Raw genomic sequence first — 16006 nt, 5'->3', positions numbered from 1 at the left:
CTTGAATAATCACGATATCTTTTCACGCCACGAAATGAAAATAAGAAGGAAAGAATAGGTACTTGTCCGTCAGTGTCAAGAAGAAGAATAAGGGACAAGATGGATAAAGATTCAGAAAAGACAAAAGTTAGTCCTACGTCGGCTTGTTTGAAGCTAGAGAACGAAGCGTCGTACACCAAAGATTTTGCTTTGCTAATGACGAGTTTTTTAATGAAAATCGTCGGTCTCTGGCTAACAAAGAACAAGGAAGAAGAACGTACACGTCAGTTAACTTTGATGTACACCGTAGTCGCGATCCTGTTCGGTGTGTGGGTGCAGTTCAGGGACTTTTACTACTCGTGGCCGAACTTTGGCGTGAGTATATAAATATTCTTTTTACCAGTAACGATCTTTTTTGCGCTTCTTAAATTCTTCAAGCGTTTCCGTTTCTACGATTTTTTAATCGCAGGATTGTGCTTACACGGCTTGCAATATTTTATGCCTTATTATGGTATTGCTAAAATTGTCCGTCGTATTTATACACAAGAAAGAATTCATCGAGCTGCTTGTCTACACACACAAGAATTTTTGGCACACGAATTACAGTTACAACGAGCTATTGTTGTTGCAAAACTGTAGAAAGATTTCCATCGTGTGTATCTCTTTGATCAATGTTTGTGCTCAAGGCACGGTCTTCGGCTACGTGCTAACGCCTATCGTAGGTACGTGTATCGATTCAAGTGGCAGTATCGATGTATTTCCTGTTTATGAAAAGTGCCAAACTCTACGCCAAAATCTCTTTGTTTCATACGATAAAAGCGTCCCTAAACGATAAAGCACCGTCCCTTTGAAGTATAGAATTGTACGTTTATATTTTAGAAAACATTGGAAGAAACCATTCGGATAGAGTTCTGCCATTTAGAATGTGGCTCGATCTACCATTGAGTGTGACACCATACTATGAAATACTATTCGTGCTTCAGGTACATACATAAACACGCGTTTTACTTGCTCGTCTATTTGCTCGACTCGTGAAAAATATCGCTTTCCGTGGAGCAAAACACTGTACGACACAACGTAACTCTTATGTTTATACAGGTTCTCTCTTTGTACCACGTTGGTATATGTTACATTTGTTTCGACAATCTTTTATGTCTGATAAATCTGCACGCGGCCACTCAATTTCGTATATTACAATACAGGTTGTTGTACTTGGGTGAAACGATTGAAAAGCAACCGAACGAGTACGCTATCAAAGAGACCTTGCCATCAAATTACTTGAAAAATTATCACACGGTATTTAAATGTTGCGTTAGAGAACATCAAGATCGAATTAATTATTGTCAGAGACTAAACAATATATTTACGTACATCGTTCTTGGACACATAGTTGTCTTTAGCCTTTTACTGTGTCTGGTTGGTTTCCAGGTGCTTATGGTAAGTACTTTCCATTATGATAAAAAACGTAAATAATCACCCATTCCTAGCTTTCCAAAGCAGTAGTTTATGCTTCCTTTTTCGCGTCGTGTACGAAACATTATAGTTATCCTATCCTGTTCCGTAGTCATATTAGCAAACATGGACTACCCTCCCTAAAATAGCCGTTTTATTCTCCGTGTACATTCCAAATTTTTGTTATTATTATTCTACGCTTACCACTACCGTTTCGTTATAATCTTTAAATCGTTCGGTTAAATTCGTTAATGTGCATGCAGGCAAATTCACCTCCTACACGGCGACTGATTTTCGTATTCCACATAGTGGGCAGTTCCAGCCAGTTATTGCTGTTCACGTACAGTTGCGATACTCTGATACGAGAAAGCACGAATATTGGCACTGCTGTTTATTCTGGCCCCTGGACCCATCTAACGATGGACAAAATTGGGAAATTACTACGAAAAGATCTGACAATGATCATCCTGAGATCGAGTAAGCCTTGCTGCTTAACTGCCAGCGGGTTCTTTCCTGTCTCTCTGGAAACTTGTACCAAGGTTCTTATTATTATTATTCTTACAATGCATTCGGTTATAATTTATTCGTTTATTCATTTCGTTCCGTTTCATGGAGCTGTTTTCTTAAAATTGCCAAAAGGTAAAGAATATAGAAAAAAGCGATACGTTATTTTATGAAACATCCAAACATATTCTTACAAAAAGTCGCAATTTCTTTATGAAATATGAAAATATAATAAATAAATGTTCCTCTTACAGGTGCTGAGTACCGCGATGTCATACTTCACTTTAATGAGACAATCTTTCACTAATTAAAATTATAAACGTAGGACGTCCAATGCGATAATAGATGACAGATCAAAGATAGTATAATATTGGTATTTGTTGAACAAATACTAAATTTATACAAGAATAAAGATGACTCTCTTAAAAGGCAGGCGACATCGAATTGCTAGTGTTAAATTATTTGCTCGACTTTATACGAAGAGAATATCCGATTCCAATCCTAACAATAAAAGTTTCACTTCCCAGTATAATCCCTATTTATAATTATCATAGTTATATCAGATTTTATTAGGAACGTTTAAAATCATCACACGCCTAAACTGTTTATTCGTTTTTCGCAGTTTTCAGCTTCGTGGTGTCATAGTACTTTACATTGTTGAGATACCAGTCAAACGGTGATTTAAATATAACTGAAATTTCGAATAAAGCAAGAAATTTCAAAAACATAGCTTCATACAAAGTCATACGTTTAAATGTTATTGACAGTATAAAAAAGACCCCTTTATCCAGAAGAAACCCAAGTACGTAGACAACAATATTCTATTGCGTACTACAAGCAACTGACATCACACACAGACGTAAGAGAACAAACGTTGCCGAAATTTCTTTATTCGTTTCATAGCTACAATATCACCGAATCTGCACAACACCCTTCACAAATCATAGAAGCAAGATAAAAAAAGACATTTATCATCTTCGTCACTTTAACGCGCCGCCGCTGCATCAAGCGATGTACGTTTTTTCCTCGTAAATTCTATCAAAGGAAATTATAGACAACTTTCTTAAATCGTATGCCTAATTTAGCAAGATAAATTTTCCTTTGGCAAAACGAAACAGCTGTCGAACAGCACTTCGATTTCACAGAGGGTCTCGTAACCCCGGAATAATGTATAACTCGATCGATCCCATGCACTCGTTGTTCATTCGAAACAAAGAATAGTAATCCTGGGCTATCGTGATCGAACGTTCGCTCCTTTCTTTTCTTTCGTTCTTTCTCGTCATTTCTTTTCCGAAACATCAAATAACGGTGCATCAATGATAATAATAATAAGGTAGACACAAAGTACGATATCGGTGAATGAAAGGATGCCAATACATCAAAGCGACTGATCGTCTCTAATACGTTGCAATAATCGATGTAGATCGTGTACAAGTGTACCAGTTCAATGTCCTAACATACTAGAATATTAGCAGTACGATATGAGTTTTCTGAAGAGCCACGACATATCTATCAGCTTGACGTCGACATTTATGAAGCTCGTTGGATTATGGACGTCGAAAAACCAATTGGAACGACGCGTCAGACTTATTACGCTGATTTACGCGTTCTCCATTATTCTCTTTGCTCTATGGATAGAGGTTACGGATACTTACTATTCGTTCGGTGATTTAAGTGTAAGTATTCGAACAATTATCTTTACCGACATATTTGAAGAGAGATAAATCGCGATGAACGATACAGTTGTGGACTAAATTTCTGTAATAGTCCAGTTTCATTTCAAGTTACAGAAGCTAATAAGTCAATATGCAAAACAAAATTTATTGATTATTTCTGGAATAAAACGCAAGACATTGTGATAAAAAGAACTATACAATTTACAATTTGATAACACAGTTATAAAACTTGTAGCATAATTTGGTTATCATTTAACACAATTACAATGTACTAGATTTCTTGAAACAACTTATTTTTCCCATAAAACGGTTGTTTTCTCATAAATTGGTAATATCGTGGCTTGTGCTCTGTTTTCTCGTTTGTAATACCTAAATTGGATAACGCACAAGTGAAATAGAATCCATCCGCAGTTCTACATTTTGGTTACATTTTCTCTGCTTACAGACCCGTATTTACAACGTGTGCAACATTTTGGCGATCCTAATGCCTCTTCTGAAGATGACAGTATTACTTGCGCATAAACAAAAATTTTTTCGATTAATCACATACACGCAACGAAGATTTTGGCACGAGAATTACGATGAGTACGAGAAAAAGATTTATATGGACTGCAAACGCAAATGTACCGTCTTTGTTTGTTTCGTAATATTCACCACCAAAGCGACCCTTATTTGTTACGCCCTTAGTCCAATTCTTGGTAAGTCACTTAATCTTAAATTGGAATTTTTATTCTTTCATTTCTTATCCAAAAGTGCACAAAAATATCTAAGTATAATCAATGGCAGATTCAAAAAGCTAACTAAACCATTTTTGAACTTAAATACTGTATATTTTCTACTGAATATTTACAAAGAATTATACCATTCTGTATCTATACCAGAAAATATTGGAAGGAACGAATCGGATAGGGAGCTTCCATTTAATATGTGGATTGACTTGCCACTGACAACGACACCATACTATGAAATAACACTTGTGTTGCAGGTACTGAATTATTTCCTTTCCATAATACTCAACGTATATAATACCGTTAAATTTAATACCAGTAACAAAACAATGGAAATCTTTATACATTCACAGCTCATGTCATTGTATTATGTTGGAGTCGGCTATTTCTGTTTCGACAATCTATTATGCGTCATGAGTCTACACTTAGCTACTCAATTTCAAATACTACAATATAAAATGTCCCGCATGACCGATTTAACGAATAAAGAGAAGGGAGAAACAAATCCACAATTGTTCTCAGGATCATCGACAAAGAAATATTACACCGTCTTTAAGAAATATATTCAACAACATCAAGCTCTCATAGCTTATTGTCGCAAACTGGAATCGGTATTTAATTTGCCTGTTTTGGCGCAAGTGCTGGCGTTCAGTTTGGTAATGTGTCTCGATGGGTACCAGATACTTATGGTGAGTGTAACGCATTCATATCAATTATTCATTTTTACATTCCTACATCTCAGAGAGTGTCACGAATTCTGTATGCACAAAGTACAAAAATGTACAGAATACATACCATATACGAGAATATACAAACTAATCAGACTACGGCACTCTCTATAACATTTAGTCGATGGAATAACTGTTTACCTAAAGTACCCTAGTTCCGTGTTTTTAATTTTATTCGTGGAAATATCGAATTTACATAAATATCTGCGGTCTAGAATAGACCATATATTGTACTTACTATGACGATTATGGCAAATCACACGTCGTCTGTAAAAAGTGTCTATATCGAACATTTAAAAATTATGAGCACTGTTCATACTTCAGACAAGCTTTTACGCGCTAATAACGCATCTTTTCGCAGCCAGGGGCACCTACCAGAACACGTTTCATCTTCAGCTTCCAATTAATAGCCTGTCTATGCCAATTACTGATGTTCACCTACAGCTGTGACTGCATCATGCAAGAAAGCACGAGCGTAGCTTTGGCAGTGTATAAAGGACCTTGGTCATTTTTGCCTGCAACCGAAAGCGGTATGATGATGCGAAAAGACTTGATACTCGTTACTATAAGATCTGGCGTACCTTGTTGCATAACAGGCTATGGATTCTTCGTCGTGTCTCTAGAGACATACACTCGGGTAATTGAAATGTCGTGGCATTTGTCAAAATTGCAGCGATTGATAAATTTGTCTGCGTAAAACTGTACAGTGTGCGAAAATGTAAAGAAGTACAAAAAATACACTTCGGATATCTGTTGCTTATACGTATTATTGTTACAGGTTTTAAGTACTGCGGTATCATATTTCACACTGTTAAGACAAACTACACAGGACACCCTCAATTCGTAATATATATATTTCAATTGCAAGTATACAGAATGACTAGTAACAGATGATAAAGTATGTAAGTGGTGCTGCTGCAAAGTGAAATAAAACTACAATGAAAAATAATGAAAATTGCATTTGAAGTTTGATTCGTTATACGTTGACGCTTAAAAGTCGAGTTACACTCATATTCAATCATCAAAATAATGCATATTCATAAATCCATTCGGTCGCAAAATGCCGCTCGGTGTTCTTCTACAACACGAACACGCGAACAAATGTGTGCAAATTTCTTATTATTTTTATAAGAACCAATATTCGGTAATTTCGATTGGAACTTCCACATCTACTGCATGCCTTCGTATTCTTTTACCAACCGTATTATCAAATAATTCAGCTATAGTATATTTTTTCGAGAGTTAAAGGTGGTTTAAAGCATCGCATCGGTAGAGTAGAAAATAATGACAGTGTAATACGCACAAATTTCTGTCAATAATGTAAGAGAAATTGATCAGGGAACAAATGCGTAATTGACGAATACATCTTTTATGTGTCTTTCCGCCTATGCCAAAGGGTAGCAATCAACCTTTTCCTTTTTGCGCCCTTCGTACCAGAATGGTGTTACGAGTAACAATAGGAAAGAATGAATTAACGCAACACATGTTATTATGATGATTCATACGTACTGGGGCATACACGAGCGAGACAGCCTTAGACGCTGCCCAGGTAACACCATGCCTACAGGATGACCCAGGTGTTCCGGATCGGAGCGAGACAGCGGACATCTGTGACTGCTGTCACGTCATAGGCGAGAGATTGCCCCTCTCGGCGATCGTGGAGGCGATGTTAAGCGAATCGCAGGAGTACGAGGCTGTCCGCTTCTTCTGCGAGCAATCGTAATAACTTGTCATCGATAACTCTATGATTAATTGCTATTTACATACACAGTTACTGGCCGTACAACAAATTGGCGCGAGCTATATATGCCCCGACAACTTCTTATGCGTGCTAAATCTACACGTGGTCTACCAATTTCGTATGCTGCAGAACACGTTAGTGAATCTATTGTCGAACATCGACGAGCGAACACATATCGTCGAGTACTCGAACGAATGCTACGTAATGTTGAAAAAATGCATCCGAAAACATCAATCGTTGATCGAATTCAGCGCTAAACTCGACGACATTTACACACTGCAGATTCTCAGCCACATGGTTATCTTTAGCGTGCTAATGTATTTAGACACGTACTAGGTCATTCTGGTATGTGTGAGCGATTTAAAACGAATTAACTAAAAAGCTATCGTGGATACGCCATATTTTTCAAATTAACAATTTAATAAAATTAGACAAGAACGTTTTACTATTATTCGGTACCTACCAGATGAAAAATAAAAGCTATATTGCTTACGGTGGTCATTTAAAAAATTTGTACGTAGGCGGACGTATCTCCCGGGACACGACTCATTTTCTTCTTCCACATGATCGGCAGTTTTACCCACATCATTTTTTTCACGTATATCTGCAATGGTTTAGTAGAGGAAAGCACGAATATTAGCAGGGCATCGTATTCAGGATGATGGATGATTCTGCCAATGACCGAAACAGGCAGGAAGATACGGAAGGATACGAGAATAATGATTATGAAGTCGATGCGACCGTGTTATCTGTCCGCCGGAGGATTCTTTCCCGTCACTTTGGAAACATCTACCGCGGTATGCAGCAATTTCTTTCTTTTAATTCCATTTACTCTAAAAATACCACATTTTGCAATCCGGTACGATATGTAACTGTTTTTTGTTCTTAAATAAGCAAAATTTGAATATAAATCACGTATGTGGTGTCTTGGAAATTACGTGACGTAAATTTTACTTACGATACTGTACGCGTCATATTTTTACATTTCTGCCTATTACGTACACGTTTTTACATATCTGTAATTATAATAGAATACGTATGTACATGGAAAATTGTAAAACACCTTGATAAAATTTCTTGTTACAGCTTATAAGCTCGACGATGTCATACTTCACTCTCATGAGAGAATCGTCTATAAAAGCAGCAGCGGAATGGTTAACCATAAATGCACGGACTTGCGCAATGGAAATATTTTAATATTTGCAAATTAATGTCGCTATTTATATCTACATAATTACAAGAATAAATTTAATATTATCTAATGATATCAGTGAACGTACAAGTTCCTTGATTTCGCGTTAAAAAAGAATAGGATCCTTTTATGCGACGTAATTTTCCTTGCATTTGAAAAATTAACGAAAAATTTTCAGAATAAATTCAAGCACAAACTTTATCCCCTCGGATCCTCTGCAGCAACTTGAGCTGCGATATTACGTTGGACAAACGTAAGAGTTCCATGGAGCCACGAGACAAAGCACTCTTCCATCGCTTAAAACGAGTGAAATGAATCGCAGGCCATCTTATGCACGGTCACGATCGTTCCTCGTTCTTTCTATGGTTACTTGTTCCATTCAAACACCCTCGAATCGTGAATAATGCATTTTCGATTACGTTGCAACGCCTACACTTCACACGAGAACAGGACACGTTACAGGCAGCTACGCGAATTTTTGATTGGCGTGGACACAAATCGTGAGAGCGTCTCGTTAAAAATCGATCGGTTATAATTGATGCGATACTACATCGCCCTTGCTTCGATTATTCGACGTTCACCGCGCGAATGATGCAGAATCACGACATCTGAGTAATTTGTGCATGTTTTTCCATATAAATCGTAGACCTGTGGCTAGCGACGATTCGAAATGAACAAGGTCGCAGAGATTTCGCGCTGATCTACGCGGTCGGAACGCTTTTCCTTGGGGAAATTTTAGTGTAAGTGCGCAACGGTTTCTCTTTGATCGACAACTCTATTATTCTTTATCGTTTTATGCTCTTATTACGTCAGGAATAAAATATTCATATTCGTTTTCTGGTCGTCAAAAGTTTGTTTAAGTAAAATGCCACTTGGTGTCGCTAAGTTTTCTATCTATTGAGTGATTTTAGAATCAGGATTGAGAAGAAAGGATTGTCATGCATACCGAACGATACACAGATATATCCATTAAAATATCACGGTTGCTGCTGAAAATCGCGGGTATTTGGAAATCGGCGAACAAAACCGAAGTTAGGCAAGGAAAATTCGCGGTATTCTATACCATGATTACAAGCGTTTATAGCATGTACGTGAACGTCGCGGATATTTGTCACAATTTGAACGATTTGGACGTGAGTAAGAAAATAAGTAACCCCCGTGAAAAATTTTCTCCGTTTTTGTATAAATTCTAACGTTACTATTAAACTGCGTATAGGTAGTTACTTGTACTGCGTGTTGGTAAATCAATAGTACAGTTATTTGGATGAAATATATTATACGGAATTAAATATCGTTACAGAACTTTGAAGACATTTTTTCATTGCAGATTGGGACATTTAGAAGCGTTTGTCTAATGTTATTTTAAATATTCCTTTAACTTAAATTTTCTAACTGTAAAAGTATTACTCAATCGTAATATTGCTCTTCACATAGCAAGTCGTAACAATTAAATGTTAAACATCACTTTCCATCGATCATTTATTGCAATTTATTAGAATCATTTTTTCAGCATTGTATCTTTCTGGCAGCCAACGTATTGAACACGATATTAGCGATGTTTAAAATTTCGATGATAAACCTTTATAAAACGGAATTCTCTTATATAATTGTACACGCCCAAAAGCATTTTTGGCACTTGAATTATGATCTCGACGAGAAGATACTTTTCGCGGAATGCAAGAAAGTTTGCAAACTGTGGTCGCTATTTATAATGCTTGTTATACAAATTATTGTCTCCTTCTATGCAGTCGCACCAATCTGCGGTAAGTTAATTCATCGATCAAAAGATTAAATAAAGCTTCTTTTCTACAGAAAGAAAGTAATAATTTTCGAAATAATGGAATAAACATCAATATTTCGCACTAGAAGAATAATACTCCATTTTTCACATTTACTTTTCATCAACATATAGTAAAACAATCTATAAGTTATAAAACGATAAGAAAAGAAATTTCCCAAATCACGATAAGTTGTTGTTTGTTCTTAAGTTATGGAAATTGAAGAGATAAATTAACGATCTAAGTAAGAAATAAACGTCTCGTTTGGATAAAAATCTAAACTCGTTCTAGCGAAAGCTGATTTTAAAACAAATATTTGTAACAACCAGAAAGATACTACAAAACAGAAACTCGTGTTTCGTTATATTTCAGCGAACATTAGAAGCAGTGGCTCAGAGAGGACACTTCCGGTCGCAATGTGGGTCTGTTGGAATACAACGATATCAATCGCATGCAGATAAGGTAATTGATCGTACGGATTCTTCGAAAAATTCGCCGGAAGAAGCGTGAGGATATAGACGGAACATTCTAGATGGGCACGTCGAGAAACTACTAGAAGGTTCTGTGCCACATGTGACGCCACACAGACACCCACACAGGTCACACTCATTACTGCATGGAGAGTGGGGCTCTAAACCTTTTTAAGGGCCATGGGTCACTAAGCCAGTTAGTCTGTGAATAACTAGCCAACTGTCTACATTCCAGAACGCACATTTATAATTCTTGAAATAATTGTTTAATAAATATCACATTGTATTATTTCAACACAAACATTGTGTCTTCCACAGATTATTAATCTTAATTCCAAGATTAAATTCTAACAGGGTCGATCTGCCGATATACGTGACACCGTATTACGAAATAATGTTCGTCATTCAGGTATCTCCATTTAAGTCCGTGAAACACGACAGTGTCCAATTAGCGAGCATATTCGATAGTAATTAGGAATTAAGTAAATAGCGCTGTAATATTCACCGAAGAAGGTGAAAACCTAGCGAGCACGATTATGATTTTACTATGGAAAATCACTATTTACACAGCTAGCGTTTGTGCAACAAATCTGTGTAGCCTATATGGCCTGCGACAACTTCTTATGCATACTGAATATGCACGTGATCTGCCAATTCCGTATGCTCCATAACAGGCTTTTGGATCTGTGGAAAATCATCGATCAGCAAACGGATAAGATCGATTACGCCGACAAGTGTTACATAGCGTTGAAAAAATGCATTCGGCAGCATCAATCGTTGATCAAATTCTGCGAAAGGCTCGAATATGTTTATAGGTTTCCGATCTTCGACCATATGGTCATCTTTAGCTCGCTGATGTGTTTCGACACGGACGAGATACTTCTGGTACGTGCGAACATCGGATTTGTTTTTCTATTTTTTTAAATACGCAGAAACACAATTACCGCAAATTTCATCGTTTAACTCTTATATTAAAATCGTTAAATTGCACGTGTAAGTTCGTCTCGTTTTATGTTTGTCCAACTTTTGAGATACACATATTTCTCGCGTTAAACCTCCTCAAACTTGCACAGATTCATTCGTTTGTCGCAAAAACAAATATTCGTTCGTTTTAAATATATTTAATAGCTGTATCGGAATATCGTCTGATTTAAATACGAATATATTATACTATGTACACAGGCAGATGTATCCCCTGGTACACGCCTGACTTTCGTGTTCCGCATGTTCGGCAACTTTATCCATATCATTTTCTTCACGTACACTTGCCACGGCTTAATGAAGGAAAGTTCGAATATTAGCTTGGCAACGTACACAGGCTGGTGGACGACTTTGCCAATGACCTAAACTGGCAGAATGTTACGAGAAGACGCGAAGATGATGATAATGAAATCAACGCGACCATGCTATCTGACCGCTGGTGGATTCTTTCCTGTATCTTTCCATTTCTTACTTAATCCCGCTCATCCTACAAATATCGCTTTTTGCAACGCATTACCAGAAACATATAAATTTTTGGACGAATCCTATGACGACACTAAAATTTTATATTACAGCTTATGAGTACTACAATGTCATACTTTACGCTCATAAGGAAATCGTCTTTGAAAATGAAGAATAAATAATTCATAGTATAAACATGAATTTAGATAATAAAAATATTTTAATGGTTGCGAATAAACTTTAATACTCGATCGATCATCGATCTATCACCCCCGATCGTACGTCACGAGAGCGAATACGATTGGACACACTCTTTCACCGATCGTCCACTCTTTCCCTCCATTCTACACACAGCGTATCGAGTATATTATACACTTTTCCAAGGCAACGCAAAATTAAAAATACTACTAATACAAGTATAGCCTATTTCCATTTCTAACCGCGCAACATCGGTAATTGTAACGATCGTGTCTTAAGTCGGTGACAAGTTTGATGTACACCTTCCATTGACTTGTACGTTATCGACACATTCGGCATAATTTGTATTTGACATGCAGCGCTAAAACACGCAAAAAAGAAAAAAATGGATACTTACGGAACAATTTACAAACAATCCTCGCAAATTCCACTATTATGCTCGAGAGCAGCAACCATGATCGAATTCGAGCGCACAACGCTCTTCAGAGACTTCCACGAAACAAATCTCTTGAACTGTCGGATATATAATACATTGTCGTCACGTCCGAACGTTCATCGTTTACCTGGAATAATACATAATTTATCGATCCGACACCGCTTTTACTCTTCGCGCGCAATTACTATGACGTTCAGAATAACCAGTTGTCCACGAAGTAGAAAAGGAGAAACGAGCCAGACAACAAAGCGGAAAGGTATCAAGGGATCGGGAACATCGCGTTAGTGTCCTTCGGGATGGATAATAGACAAGCTGGAAACATTCGATAGAATCGAAGATCGAAGCATTCTACCGTAGAACACTCGGTATGAGCTCTAGGCAAGTCAAAGATCTGTCTATCATCATCACGAGTTTCTACATGAAATTCGTTGGTTTTTGGCTGGCGAATAATTACGTCGAAAAACGTCGCAGGAACGTTGCGTTGAGTTATACGTTATTCGCCGTCCTCCTCTCCCTATCGACCGAAGCGAGGGATTTGTACTTCAGTTGGGGAGATCTTGGTGTAAGTGGAGAATCTAATTTTTTAACTAGACGAATTAAATCGAGCAATCGGCAATTTTCTTTATATCGACTTTGAACAATTTTCATGCAGAAACCAACTCGATAAAATATCGGTTACAGGACTCTATTTACGTCATATGCAACGTTATAACTATCGTTCTAGTTGTGGTCAAAATCTTCATTTTGTTAATATATAACGAAGAGCTGCTTGACATAATCGATTATGCGAAAATAAATTTTTGGCACTTGAATTACGATTCGCACGAGCAAATGATCGTGGATAACTGCAGACGTACGTGTACCATTTTCGTTTGTGTCTTCACTTTCTTCGCTCAGGGAACGGTTATCGGTTTCATAGCGAGGCCACTTCTAAGTGAGATATTTGAGAATAAAATAATTACTAACATAGAATATTATCTTTCTATAAATAGAAATGTTGACTCGTTACGATCATACGTTATTAATTTAAATAATAAATTTTGCTAGGTACGTTTCCAGCTTTACGCTTTAACGGCAAAGCACGTAAAATAAGTTCGGTTCCCGAACAAATCTCGGCAAAGCACCTCTGCAAAAATTTAACGTGACGCGAGGTTTACGACACGGTCAGAAACGATTGCTGTTTTTGAGAGGCAGATTTTTTCTACCAATATTCGAATGATACGTGATTCAAAGCAAACATTAACGACGTTAAAATGACTTCGACGCATAGCATGTATTTTCAACTTCTTTATTTCCGTCTCCCTTGCCTTAATAATAAATACCGTGTCATAAATCTCACCACATCGCCGTAGTGCCAAACGATGGCCCAGCAGGATCTATGGCCGATCGATGCAGACTCAAATAAACGTTTATAACACTACACACCAAGATCAATTAGGCACTTAATTGTTGGAATTACTTTATCAGCATCGTAATCGCTCATAGCTTGCAAGAAGGGCTGAACTACGATGATTAAATAGAAGATCTGTTTGGCATACTTTTCAGTAAACTATGGAAAAAATGAGTCCGAGCGAATACTTCCGTTTAACATGTGGCTCCCCGAATGTCATCTATCCATGACACCGTATTTCGAGCTAATGTTCATGCTACAGGTTTTACATTATTTTACATTACAATTATTCGTAAATGTAAAGATACAAATACCTCATGAACAATTACTTTATCTATAAAACGACATTAATAGACCCTTTGAAATTAGTGTTTAATCGATCGATATTTTTACAGGTTGTATGTTCGTATCATGTTGGTGTGTGCTACCATTGCTTCGACAATGTTTTATGCATTTTAAATCTACACACTGCTGCACAGTTTCGTATCTTGCAATATAGACTTACAAATATGTGCAACACGAACGACTGTGCAGAATTCTACGAAGTTTCGGAAAAGTCATCGTACAGTATACATCGATATGGAAAGCTTAGGACTTACATTCAACAGCACCAAGCACTCACTGATTTTTGTAAAAAACTCGAAGATGTATTCAACTTAATTGTACTTGGACAGGTGTCGCTATTCAGCTTATTAATCTGCCTCGATGGGTATTTGATACTTATGGTTAGTACAGTATTACTCTATTTCGTTTTCCTACTTCAGGTAGAATAATTCTAAGCTATGCTATTTTTCATTTTTATAAAACGATGATTTCACTAGTTCTCTATCTATAGGATGATGCTCCCACCACAAGACGCTTTACTTTCGCCTTTCATATAACGGGTTGCATGTGTCAACTGCTGATGTTCACCTATAGTTGCGATTGTCTGATACGAGATAGTGCGAACGTAGCTAATGCTGCGTATAAAAGCTTATGGTCGCGCTTACCGATGGACCAATTTGGAAAAATATTACGCAAGGACTTAATACTGGTTATCATGAGGTCCGCGACACCCTCTTGTTTGACTGCTTGTGGATTCTTCACTGTGTCATTGGAAACTTACACCGGGGTAAGCGCAGACGTAACACGTATAGTTGGAAATCCTGTAAATATGTACCTTTCTTAGTAAAAATTAATTAATTCCTACAGTCAAAACAAACGCTCGTACATAACTTCTCAAATCTGATATAATATTAATTGCACTCACTCCTTCTCTCTCTCTCTCTCTATCTCTCTATCTCGTTGTCTCGTTCACTCTCAAGCTTTAAAATACTTTGGATTCAATTCTGAATAACTAATTTTACCTTTAACATAATCATTTTTATCTATTCCATTATGGATTTTGAACACTACAGTGGCATTTTTCTCCATTCTGAAACATTATTTACAAAAAGTTTGACAGTTTATGCATATTGCAAATCAAACTCTCGAAAACAATAGAGAAATGAATCTTCTGTCCCCAAAGTGACAATCGTATTAATATGTAGCTTCCTATTTGGTTAAACGCTGTAATGTTTTAGAAATTTTTTGCAAGCTCCTAAATGTAAGCTCCACTTGATAATCACCGAAGCAAGTAAATATTTAAACCACGATTAATCAAAGATTCTATGGTAGTTTCGGTAAGATATTTTTTTCTCTTATACTGAAAAACTTGTTTAATGACAAGTATACGAATTATGTAAAGGTGGATTAGTAAGTAACGTCATTGTTATATCTACTAATAAACACCATAATTACCATCGTTATATCGATTTTATTAGGAACGTTTAAAATCATCACACGCCTAAATGGTTTATTCGCTTTTCACAGATTTTGAGCTCCGCGGTGTCGTACTTTACATTGTTAAGGAATCAGTCGAACGATAATTAAAATACACGTGAAATTTCGCATAAAGTAAGGAATTTCAAGTACATAGTTTCGATCAAAGTGATATATTTGTATGTTATAGAAAGACAAAATAAAAAAGACTCCTATATCCCAATGAAATATATTGGGAAAAAACCCAAGTAGGTAGACAATAATATTCTATTGCGTATTACAAGCACCTGACATCACACACAGACATAAGAACAATCGTTGCTGAAATTTCTTTATTCGTTTCATAGCTAGAATATCACCGAATCTGCACAACACCTTTCACAAATCATAGAAACAAGATAAAAAAAAAGACATTTATCATCTTCGTCACTTTAACGCGCCGCCGCTGCATCAAGCGATCTACGTTTTTTCCTCGCAAATTCTATCAAAGG

At 36.8% G+C, this 16006-nt stretch overlaps 4 protein-coding genes and 1 pseudogene across 4 annotated transcripts; all 5 read left to right on the top strand.

Annotated features, from left to right (window-relative positions):
- The first annotated feature begins 99 nt into the window (after positions 1 to 99).
- Positions 100 to 2246, top strand: LOC117164344 (odorant receptor 10-like). Its single transcript, XM_033347297.2, has 6 exons — positions 100 to 354; positions 449 to 701; positions 859 to 962; positions 1078 to 1416; positions 1695 to 1970; positions 2190 to 2246. Exons 1-6 carry the CDS (start codon positions 100 to 102, stop codon positions 2244 to 2246), a joined length of 1284 nt encoding a protein of 427 aa, XP_033203188.2.
- Positions 2247 to 3264: 1018 nt separating this feature from the next.
- Positions 3265 to 5914, top strand: LOC117164462 (odorant receptor 13a-like). Its single transcript, XM_033347516.2, has 6 exons — positions 3265 to 3611; positions 4057 to 4309; positions 4493 to 4596; positions 4693 to 5028; positions 5429 to 5704; positions 5846 to 5914. The coding sequence occupies exons 1-6, from the start codon at positions 3417 to 3419 to the stop codon at positions 5912 to 5914; spliced, it is 1233 nt and encodes a 410-aa protein (XP_033203407.1). The 5' UTR covers positions 3265 to 3416.
- Positions 5915 to 6505: 591 nt separating this feature from the next.
- LOC117164343 (odorant receptor 4-like) lies at positions 6506 to 8005 on the top strand. The gene is given in 4 exon segments (XM_033347296.2): positions 6506 to 6517; positions 6839 to 7153; positions 7330 to 7605; positions 7895 to 8005. Coding segments are annotated over 4 exon segments (714 nt in total).
- A 933-nt stretch (positions 8006 to 8938) lies between these two features.
- On the top strand, positions 8939 to 11873 carry LOC117164378 (odorant receptor 30a-like; annotated as a pseudogene).
- Positions 11874 to 12692: 819 nt separating this feature from the next.
- LOC117164342 (odorant receptor 13a-like) lies at positions 12693 to 15626 on the top strand. Its single transcript, XM_033347295.2, has 6 exons — positions 12693 to 12887; positions 13007 to 13259; positions 13871 to 13977; positions 14111 to 14440; positions 14551 to 14826; positions 15567 to 15626. The coding sequence occupies exons 1-6, from the start codon at positions 12693 to 12695 to the stop codon at positions 15624 to 15626; spliced, it is 1221 nt and encodes a 406-aa protein (XP_033203186.2).
- The last annotated feature ends 380 nt before the right edge of the window (positions 15627 to 16006 follow it).

This window comes from Bombus vancouverensis, chromosome 15 (assembly GCF_051014615.1).
Source record: "Bombus vancouverensis nearcticus chromosome 15, iyBomVanc1_principal, whole genome shotgun sequence".
Lineage (NCBI taxonomy): Eukaryota > Metazoa > Arthropoda > Insecta > Hymenoptera > Apidae > Bombus > Bombus vancouverensis.
The sequence above is the reverse complement of the archived record's forward strand: the minus strand, read 5'-3'. Positions and strand labels throughout refer to the sequence as shown.

What these genes read in the sequence shown, in the direction of transcription:
- LOC117164342 (XM_033347295.2), top strand. Translation starts at nt 12,693, where the DNA reads ATGAGCTCTAGGCAAGTCAAAGATCTGTCTATCATCATCACGAGTTTC. An exon ending in TCAGTTGGGGAGATCTTGGT is followed by an intron (nt 12,888 to 13,006) that starts GTAAGTGGAGAA and finishes TATCGGTTACAG; the next exon opens with GACTCTATTTACGTCATATG. An exon ending in AGCTAATGTTCATGCTACAG is followed by an intron (nt 13,978 to 14,110) that starts GTTTTACATTAT and finishes ATATTTTTACAG; the next exon opens with GTTGTATGTTCGTATCATGT.
- LOC117164344 (XM_033347297.2), top strand. Translation starts at nt 100, where the DNA reads ATGGATAAAGATTCAGAAAAGACAAAAGTTAGTCCTACGTCGGCTTGT. An exon ending in AAATACTATTCGTGCTTCAG is followed by an intron (nt 963 to 1,077) that starts GTACATACATAA and finishes ATGTTTATACAG; the next exon opens with GTTCTCTCTTTGTACCACGT. An exon ending in CTCTGGAAACTTGTACCAAG is followed by an intron (nt 1,971 to 2,189) that starts GTTCTTATTATT and finishes TTCCTCTTACAG; the next exon opens with GTGCTGAGTACCGCGATGTC.
- LOC117164462 (XM_033347516.2), top strand. Translation starts at nt 3,417, where the DNA reads ATGAGTTTTCTGAAGAGCCACGACATATCTATCAGCTTGACGTCGACA. An exon ending in ATTCGTTCGGTGATTTAAGT is followed by an intron (nt 3,612 to 4,056) that starts GTAAGTATTCGA and finishes CTCTGCTTACAG; the next exon opens with ACCCGTATTTACAACGTGTG. An exon ending in AAATAACACTTGTGTTGCAG is followed by an intron (nt 4,597 to 4,692) that starts GTACTGAATTAT and finishes ATACATTCACAG; the next exon opens with CTCATGTCATTGTATTATGT.